We start from the raw sequence: 10,161 nt of genomic DNA, 5'->3' as shown, positions 1-10,161 counted from the left end.
GTATTGTTACCAATGTATGTATTATTACCAATGTATGTATTATTACTAATGTATGTATTATTACTAATGTATGTATGATTACCAATGTATGTATTATTACCAATGTATGTATTATTACTAATTAATAATTTAGTTATGTATTATTATTATTACCTACATTTATTAACTATGGCGATAGATGTGGCCCGCCATCTGCTCACGGGTCATGGGTCATGGGTCACGGGTCATGGGTCACGGGTCACGGGTCATGGGTCACGGGTCAAGGTTGCCGACCCCTGATTTAGACCCAGTTCCTCTGCATTTGGTTGGAGGAAAACCAATTAGAGGATAAATAGGGCCAATTAATTGTCACATGGATTGTGTGGTCAACACACATTTTTCTGATTGTCTTAATTGGTGTTTGTTGATTAGTGTGGGGCTTAAAACCAGCCTCCAGTGTGTGCAGGGACTACTGGAGTGAGAGCTGCCTGCAGTTGGTTCTAGTTTGGAGCACGGTGTGAAGTCTGGTCAACCATGAAGTCAGCTGTTCAACGCCAACAGTCTTGTGTACCGATCTCGAAGAGGACAGCCATCTTCAAGCCCAAGGGTTGCTACTCCTCGTACATCTACAAGAAGCTGAAGCAGGTGGGGAACTCCTATTGACGTAGTCTGGGGGTGTCCAGTCTGTATTCAGCTTGTGGCCCAGTGGTCTTTTACTTGACTGTTCAGTCTCGTTGTCTAACTTGTAAGCCATTTAGAACGGAGACGAGGAAACACTTTTTACACACACAGAGTGGTGAGTCTGGGGAATTCTCTGCCTCTGAGGGCGGTGGAGGCCGGTTCTCTGGATACTTTCAAGAATAAGCCAGATAGGGCTCTTAAAGATAGAGGAGTCGGGGGATATGGGGAGAAGGCAGGAACGGGGTACTGATTGGGGATGACCAGCCATGATCACATTGAATGGTGGTGCTGGCTTGAAGGGCTGAATGGCCTCTACTCCTGCACCTGTTGTTTTTACCTGGACTGCAGCTAACAATGGCCTGTCTCCTTTATCATTATTTTTTTGCATAACCCCCCCCCCTGACTGACTGCAAAAGGGTCTCGACCTGAAACGTCGCCTATTTCCTTCACTCCATAGATGCTGCCTCACCCGCTGAGTTTCTCCAGCTCTTTGTCTCTATCTTTGGCATAAATATCGATTTCTCTAACTTTGTAACCCTTGCTTCCCCCCCCCTCCCCCACCCTAGTTTGAGTTTCACTGTCCTGCTAATTAATATTTCTGGTTGTAAGCCCCCTTGTCCCCTCCCCCATACTTAACAACAAACCGCTCTACATTTCTTTATTGTCTGTCCTGTTGTTTTCACACCTTGTCCTTCCATATCTCTAGACTCCCTCTCCCCTGACTCTCAGTCTGAGGAAGGGTTTTGACCTGAAACGTCACTCATTCCTTCTTTCCGGAGATGCTGCCTGTCCCTTCTGAATTACTCCAGCTTTTGTGTTAATCTTTAGGACCTCTTTGCTCCTATGTTAACCATATAACAATTACAGCACGGAAACAGGCCATCTCGGCCCTACAAGTCCGTGCCGAACAACTTTTTTCCCTTAGTCCCACCTGCCTGCACTCGTACCATAGCCCTCCATTCCCTTCTCATCCATATGCTTATCCAATTTATTTTTAAATGATACCAACGAACCTGCCTCCACCACTTCCACTGGAAGCTCATTCCACACCGCTACCACTCTCTGAGTAAAGAAGTTCCCCCTCATATTACCCCTAAACTTCTGTCCCTTAATTCTGAAGTCATGTCCTCTTGTTTGAATCTTCCCTATTGTTTGAACCTTCCCATTGCATGTTCAACTCCTCTTGTTCTGAAGGCCATTTGCTTTCTTCACTGCCTGCTGTACCTGCATGCTTACTTTCAGTAAACCTGTCTTATCCATGTAGCTGTCTAACTGTTGCGATAGTCCCGGCCTCGACTGCCTCCTCCGGCAGCTCGTTCCATACACCCACTGCCCTTTGTGTGTGTGTGTGTGTGTGTGTGGGGAAAGGTTGCTCCTCTGGTTGTTCTAAGGGGTTTTTCTCTGGTTCTGCAGGTGAACCCAGACCGTGGGTGTGTTGAGGTTGTGCGGAGGAGCTCGCCCCTGGAGCTGATAGCGACGGAGGCCGCCAGGTTGTCCCTCTACAACAAGAGACGCACCATCACCAGTGACGAAGTCTGCACTGCTCTCCACCGTTCTGTCCCAGCGCAGTGACACTGCTGCCGTTGTTCCCCTTCAAACTCCAGCCTGATGCATCTCATTGCATTTATTTCTCTTCAATAAAGTTGACTTTTAATACACACTGCGCGACTTGTGTGTCTGACCATCGCTGAATGTCCTCTAACGTAGACAGTCTCGACTTCTCTTGCTGCATTGAAAGATGGAGGCCCTTGTGAGACCCCGATTGGGAGCATTGTGTCTCCTGGTCAGTCGCAAGACACTTGTCCTCGAGAAACAAAGCCTTGGACACAAGTTCAGAAGTGATGGGAGCAGAATTAGGCCATTCGGCCCATCTAGTCTACTCCGCCATTCAATAACGGCTGATCTAACTCTCCCTCTCAACCCATTCTCCTGCCTTCTCCCCATAGAAAATAGGTGTAGGAGTAGAGGCCATTCGGCCCATCGAGCCTGCACCGCCATTCAATGTGATCATGGCTGATCATCCAACTCAGTATCCTGTACCTCCCTTCTCTCCATACCCCCTGATCCCTTTAGTCACAAGGGCCACATCTAACTCCCTCTTAAATATCGCCAATGAACTGTGGCCTCAACTACCTACTGTGGCAGAGAATTCCACAGATTCACCACTCTCTGTGTGAAAAATGTTTTCCTCATCTCGGTCCTAAAAGATTTCCCCCTTATCCTTAAACTGTGTGTGGCCCCTTGTTCTGGACTTCCCCAACATCGAGAACAATCTTCCTGCATCTAGCCTGTCCAACCCCTATTTTGTAAGTTTCTATAAGATCCCCCCCCCCCAATCTTCTAAATTCTAGCGAGTACAAGCTGAGTCTTAATACTTGACATGCTGGTGTCATAGAGAGAAGGAAGGAGAATGAGATAGATCAGCCGCGATTGAATGGCGGAGTAGAATCGATGGGCCGAATGGCCTAATTCTTCTCCTATCACTTATGATTCCTAAAGTGGCGATAGCAGCATAGGTATAAAACTGGGTGCCAGCATCAAAAGACTGTAGAGATGAAATGTAGGTGCAAAGGTCTCCCTTGTTTGAAAAGGACTGCACAGTGGCACAGCAGTAGAGTGTCTGTGTCTGTGTCTGTGTCTGTCTGTGTCTGTCTGTGTCTGTGTCTGTCTGTGTCTGTGTCTGTGTCTGTGTCTGTGTCTGTGTCTGTGTCTGTGTCTGTGTCTGTGTCATCCAGGTGCTCTGGTTGCCTCCCACATCCCAAAGATGAGCAGCCGTGATCACATTGAATGGCAGTGCTGGCTCAAAGGGCCCCAATGGCCTACTCCTGCACCTATTGTCTAAGATGTCCCCATGTGGATTTGTAAGTTTAGTTGGCCCTCTGCAAATTGCTCCGTAAAATGTGCAGGAACTGCAGATGCTGGTTTGAACCAAAGAGACACAAAATGCTTGAGTAACTCAGCGGGACAGGCAGCATCTCTGGAGAGAAGGAACGGTTGATGTTATGGGTTTAAAGTCTAGAATGGCGTTGACCAGAAACATCACCCACTCCTTTTAGACAATAGGTGCAGGAGTAGGCCATTCGGCCCTTCGAGCCGAGATTTAATAGAAGGGTTTCGGCCCGAAAAGTTGCCTATTTCCTTCGCTCCATAGATGCTGCTGCACCCGCTGAGTTTCTCCAGCACTTTTGTGTACCTTTGATTTAATAGGAACCTAAGGGGTAACTTTTTCACACAATAGACAATAGGTGCAGGAGGAGGCCATTCGGCCCTTCGAGCCAGCACTGCCATTCAATGTGATCATGGCTGATCATCCCCAATCAGTACCCCGTTCCTGCCTTCTCCCCATATCCCCTGCCTCCGCCATCTTTATGAGCTCTATCTAACTCTCTTGAAAGTATCCAGAAAACCGGCCTCTGAGGCAAAGAATTCCACAGACTCACAACTCTGTGTGAAGAAGTGTTTCCTCATCTCTGTTCTAAATGGCTTGCTCCTTATTCTTAAACTGTGTGGCCCCTGGTTCTGGATTCCCGCAACATCGGGAACATGTTTCCTGCCTCTAGCGTGTCCAAACCCATAATCTTGTGTGTTTCAATAAGATCCCCTCATCCTTCTGAACTTCAGCAGCTCCGTACTCTCAGCATACGACAGCCCCGCCATCCTGGGAATTAACCTTGTAAACCTACGCTGGGCTCCCTCAATAGCAAGAATGTCCTTCCTCAAATTAGGGGACCAAAACTGCACACAATACTCTCCAGAGATGCCGCCTGTCCCACTGAGTTATTCTGTAGAATGCAATGGGATAACCAGTGTCAATGAATGGTCGATGGTTAGTATGAGCCGAAGGGCCTGTTTCCATGCTGTATCTCTGAACTCCCACACCATTGCCTTTGTTCATCCAGCTTCAACTGTGCCCAGGAAGATTGTGGGTTAGGTTTTGCCCTCTGGGACAACGATTGCATTGTCGTGTAAAACAAGAGTATAGAAATCACAAACCTGGGGACATGGGTTTAAGGTGAGGGGGATGATTTAAGAGGAACTCCAAGGGGCATCTTTTGTAAACTGTCCCGAGTGTGTGTATGGTGGTGCTAGTTTTATTTTAGTTTAGAGATACAGCGCTGAAACAGGCCCTTCGGCCGACTGAGTCCATGCTGATCAGCGATCCCCGCACATAGAAACATAGAAATTAGGTGCAGGAGTAGGCCATTCGGCCCTTCGAGCCTGCACCGCCATTCAATATGATCATGGCTGATCATCCAACTCAGTATCCCGTACCTGCCTTCTCTCCATACCCCCTGGTCCCCTTAGCCACATCTAACTCCCTCTTAAATATAGCCAATGAACTGGGTATTCACCACTCTCTGTGTGAAAAAAGTTCTTCTCATCTCGGTTTTAAAAGATTTCCCCCTTATCCTTAAGCTGTGACCCCTTGTCCTGGACTTCCCCAACATCGGGAACAATCTTCCTGCATCTAGCCTGTCCAACCCCTTAAGGATTTTGTAAGTTTCTATAAGATCCCCCCTCAATCTCCTAAATTCTAGAGAGTATAAACCAAGTCTATCCAGTCTTTCTTCATAAGACAGTCCTGACATCCCAGGAATCAGTCTGGTGAACCTTCTCTGCACTCCCTCTACGGCAAGAATGTCCTTCCTCAGATTAGGAGACCAAAACCGTACGCAATACTCCAGGTGTGGTCTCACCAAGACCCTGTACAACTGCAGTAGAACCTCCCTGCTCCTATACTCAAATCCTTTTGCAATGAAAGCTAACATACCATTCGGCACACTAACGCTATCCTACATACTAGGGACAACTTAACCCAAAATCATTTGGCTCGAAGGCGGATTTCTTAACCCCGTAACCATCCATCCCACCGAGCGCCGACTGTATGGGCGTGCACCTTCTGTGGACACGTCTAAGAAAGAACTGCCGATGCTGGAAAAATCGAAGGTGGACACAAAATGCTGGAGAAACTCAGCGGGTGAGACGTGGTGATTGCACGAGGCTGCCTCACCCGCTGAGTTTCTCCAGCATTTTTATCTACCTTCTGTGAGCACGTGATTTGGTGCCTGCCATCCGGGGCGGGATACACGTGTACACAGGATAGATGTGGCCCGCCATCCACTCACAGACATGTGTCCCGGCCCCTATACAGAACAAGGTTGCCCACCCCTGCTTTACACTTATACCAAGCCAATGAACCTACCAACAATAGGTGCAGGTATAGGCCATTCAGCCCCTCGAGCCAGCACCGCCATTCATAGGGCGCCGTGTTATAGGAAAGATGTTGCCAAGCTGGAAAGGGCGCAGAGAGGATGTTGCCAGGACTAGAGGTGTGAGCTACAGGGAGAGGTTGAGCAGGGCTGGGTCATAGAAACATAGACATAGAAACATAGAAATTAGGTGCAGGAGTAGGCCATTCGGCCCTTCGAGCCTGCACCGCCATTCAATATGATCATGGCTGATCATCCAACTCAGTATCCCGTACCTGCCTTCTCTCCATACCCCCTTAGCCACAAGGGCCACATCTAACTCCCTCTTAAATATAGCCAATGAACTGGCCTGGACTACCCTCTGTGGCAGAGAGCTCCAGAGATTCACCACTCTCTGTGTGAAAAAAGTTCTTCTCATCTCGGTTTTAAAGGATTTCCCCCTTATCCTTAAACTGCGACCCCACCAATGTGACCGTGGCTGATCTTCCACAATCAGTACCCCGTTCCTGCCTTCTCCCCATATCCCCGGACTCCGCTATCCCGCTAACACGTACGTCTTTGGAGAGCGGGAGGAAACGGATCTCCGAAAACCCACGCAGGTCTTGCGGAGAACGTGCAAACTCCGCGCAGACAGCACCGGTGGTCAGGATTGAACCACCGGATTGAATTTAGGAGATTGAGAGGGGATCTTATAGAAACTTACAAAATTTCTTAAGGGGTTGGACAGGCTAGATGCAGGAAGATTGTTCCCGATGTTGGGGAAGTCCAGGACAAGGGGTCACAGTTTAAGGATAAGGGGGAAATCCTTTAAAACCGAGATGAGAAGAACTTTTTTCACACAGAGAGTGGTGAATCTCTGAAACTCTCTGCCACAGAGGGTAGTCGAGGCCAGTTCATTGGCTATATTTAAGAGGGAGTTAGATGTGGCCCTTGTGGCTAAGGGGATCAGAGGGTATGGAGAGAAGGCAGGTACGGGATACTGAGTTGGATGATCAGCCATGATCATATTGAATGGCGGTGCAGGCTCGAAAGGCCGAATGGCCTACTCCTGCACCTAATTTCTATGATTCTATGTTTCTATGTAACCAGAGTCTCAAGTGCTGTCAGGCAGCAACTCTACCACCTTAAGCTAGTGTAACGGGATGATTGCTGGTTGGCATAGACTCGGTGGGCCGAAGCTTCCGTGCTGTACCTCTCTTTATAAAATGTTTCTTTAAATCCCAGAGTGGTTACAGGAGCAAGGTTGACAATAGCTGCTTGTTACACATTTAAACGTTTATTGAATTCAGACTCTTAAGTTTCTCTGAAGGGGCTTTTCCTGTTGGAGGAGAGGAAGGGCGATTGTTCGGCCTGGAAGGCGGAGAAGGAGGCGAAGTATTCCGCAGCGAAGGTGACGACATCTTGCGGTTTGCGGAGGAGTAGGAACTCCAGGAAGTCGGCCATGATACACTTCAGTTCTGGGTGGTGCCTGATGTAGCTGTTATACTCCGCCTTCAGTTCTTCCTACAAGACCACACACTCCATAATATCACACAGTCACACACTGTTAATCAATTATTTTTTTTAAAACAAGGATGCAGAAAAGATTCAAATGTTCACAACAAGAGGATTTCAGTATAGGAGTAGAGAGGTTCTTCTGCAGTTGTATAGGGCTCTGGTGAGACCACATCTGGAGTATTGTGTACAGTTTTGGTCTCCTAATTTGAGGAAGGACATCCTTGTGTTTGAGGCAGTGCAGCGTAGGTTCACGAGATTGATCCCTGGGATGGCGGGACTGTCATATGAGGAAAGACTAGGCTTGTATTCACTGGAGTTTAAAAGGATGAGGGGGGATCTTATAGAAACATATAAAATTATAAAAGGACTGGACAAGCTAGATGCAGGAAAAATGTTCCCAATGTTGGGCGAGTCCAGAACCAGGGGCCACAGTCTTAGAATAAAGGGGAGGTCATTTAAGACTGAGGTGAGAAAAAAACTTTTTCACCCAGAGAGTTGTGAATTTGTGGAATTCCCTGCCACAGAGGGCAGTGGAGGCCAGGTCACTGGATGGATTTAAGAGAGAGTTAGATAGAGCTCTAGGGGCTAGTGGAGTCAAGGGATATGGGGGGAAGGCAGGCACGGGTTATTGATAGGGGTTGATCAGCCATGATCGCAATGAATGGCGGTGCTGGCTCGAAGGGCCGAATGGCCTCCTCCTGCACCTATTGTCTATAGGTAGACAAAAATGCTGGAGAAACTCAGCGGGAGAAGCAGCATCGATGGAGCGAAGGAATAGGTGACTTTTCGGGTCTCGAAATTATTTTGGGTGGGAAGTGGAGACAATAGACAATTGTCCCTGCCTTCTCCCCCATATCCCCTGACTCCGCTATCTTTAAGAGCACTATCTAGCTCTCTCTTGAAAGCACCCAGAGAACCGGCCTCCACCGCCCTCTGAGGCAGAGAATTCCGCAGATGGAGAAAAGTAATTGATTTTGGGAATCTTAAATCCGGTGCGAATGTCGGCCTGGTTATAAAAATAGGAACTGGTACCGTTCTGTCGATGAATTTGAAGTAAAGCTGCATATCTTCCTCCCAGTCCAGGGGCTTCTTCTCAAAGACCGGTTTGGGGTCGATGACATCTGTGGGAGTGGAGAAACACAACACTTTATCCGCGGGTGATCACACGAGAGCCTCGTACAATGACGCGATGAAGGATGGATGGATCTGCCCCAAATGCACCAAATGTTGAGCTAATCATACTTGACCTCTGACGGGTAAACCCGTAAAAGGGACCACATCACCCCGATCCTGGCCTCTCTCCACTGGCTCCCAGTACCGTACAGAATCAACTTCAAGCTCCTCTAATTCGTGCACAAAGCATTCAAGAGAGAGCTAGATGGGGCTCTTAAAGATAGCGGAGTCAGGGGATATGGGGGAGAAGGCAGGAACGGGGTACCGATTTGGGATGATCAGCCATGATCACAATGAATGGCGGTGCTGGCTCGAAGGGCCGAATGGCCTACTGTCTATTGTCAAAGTCCGATCAAGGATAGTCCGAGGGTCACCAATGTGGTAGATAGTAGTCCAGGACTGCTCTGACCAGCTGTCCGCGCAGACTAGCAATCACCCCATACACTTGAAACAAAGAAACATAGAAAATAGGTGCAGGAGGAGGCCATTCGGCCCTTCGAGCCAGCACCGCCATTCATTGTGATCATGGCAGATCGTCCCCTTTCAATAACCCGTGCCTGCCTTCTCCCCATATCCCTTGACTCCACTAGCCCCTAGAGCTCTATCTAGCTCTCTCTTAAACTAGTACTAACTAGTACTAGCCTACTTTACTTTATGTGCAACTTAACTTCAGTGCCTTTGACGTGGCCACTATTCGCATACCTTGCGTATACAAGCTAAGAATTTCACTGTGACTTGTCACATGTGACAATAAAGTCATTCATTCGAGGTCGATGGCTCTGCTACGGGTGCTGTCTCTCTCTCTCTCTCGCCTCTCCAATGGGTTGTTTCATCTCTCGGGGTCGGCAAGGGCGAGGTCTCTCTCTCCCTCAAACAGGAAAGCAGACTATTATCTAAATGGTGGCCGACTAGGAAAAGGGGAGATGCAGCGAGACCTGGGTGTCATGGTACACCAGTCATTGAAAGTAGGCATGCAGGTGCAGCAGGCAGTGAAGAAAGCGAATGGTATGTTAGCTTTCATAGCAAAAAGGATTTGAGTATAGGAGCAGGGAGGTTCTACTGCAGTTGTACAGGGTCTTGGTGAGACCACACCTGGAGTATTGCGTACAGTTTTGGTCTCCAAATCTGAGGAAGGACATTATTGCCATAGAGGGAGTGCAGAGAAGGTTCACCAGACTGATTCCTGGCATGTCAGGACTGTCTTATGAAGAAAGACTGGATAGACTTGGTTTATACTCTCTAGAATTTAGGAGATTGAGAGGGGATCTTATAGAAACTTACAAAATTCTTAAGGGGTTGGACTGGCTAGATGCAGGAAGATTGTTCCCGATGTTGGGCAAGTCCAGGACAAGGGGTCACAGCTTAAGGATAAGGGGAAAATCATTTAAAAGCGAGATGAGAAGAACTTTTTACACACAGAGAGTGGTGAGTCTCTGGAACACTCTGCCACAGAGGGTAGTCGAGGCCACAGTTCATTGGCTATATTTAAGAGGGAGTTAGATGTGGCCCTTGTGGCTAAAGGGATCAGGAGGTATGGAGAGAAGGCAGGTACGGGATACTGAGTTGGATGATCAGCCATGATATTGAATGGCGGTGCAGGCTCGAAGGGCCGAATGACCTC

At 48.1% G+C, this 10,161-nt stretch overlaps 2 protein-coding genes across 19 annotated transcripts in view; one reads left to right on the top strand and one right to left on the bottom strand.

The window, feature by feature from the left end:
- Window positions 1-283: 283 nt before the first annotated feature.
- Window positions 284-2,305, top strand: LOC129694405 (uncharacterized). Its single transcript, XM_055631123.1, has 2 exons — window positions 284-624; window positions 2,074-2,305. The coding sequence occupies exons 1-2, from the start codon at window positions 514-516 to the stop codon at window positions 2,230-2,232; spliced, it is 270 nt and encodes an 89-aa protein (XP_055487098.1). The 5' UTR covers window positions 284-513; the 3' UTR covers window positions 2,233-2,305.
- A 4,821-nt stretch (window positions 2,306-7,126) lies between these two features.
- catip (ciliogenesis associated TTC17 interacting protein) overlaps window positions 7,127-10,161 on the bottom strand; it is a 49,676-nt gene continuing 46,641 nt past the window's right edge. For all 18 annotated transcript variants that reach the window (XM_055631105.1, XM_055631110.1, XM_055631112.1 and 15 more), the window contains 2 exons: window positions 8,400-8,488; window positions 7,127-7,373 (listed from right to left, as the gene is read on the bottom strand). In XM_055631105.1, the coding sequence (XP_055487080.1) occupies window positions 7,164-7,373; window positions 8,400-8,488 (299 nt within the window). In that variant the 3' untranslated portion in view covers window positions 7,127-7,163. The remainder of the gene's footprint in view (window positions 7,374-8,399; window positions 8,489-10,161) is intronic.

This window comes from Leucoraja erinacea, unplaced genomic scaffold, assembly GCF_028641065.1.
Source record: "Leucoraja erinacea ecotype New England unplaced genomic scaffold, Leri_hhj_1 Leri_653S, whole genome shotgun sequence".
In the NCBI taxonomy this organism is placed as follows: Eukaryota; Metazoa; Chordata; class Chondrichthyes; order Rajiformes; family Rajidae; genus Leucoraja; species Leucoraja erinaceus.
The sequence above is the reverse complement of the archived record's forward strand: the minus strand, read 5'-3'. Positions and strand labels throughout refer to the sequence as shown.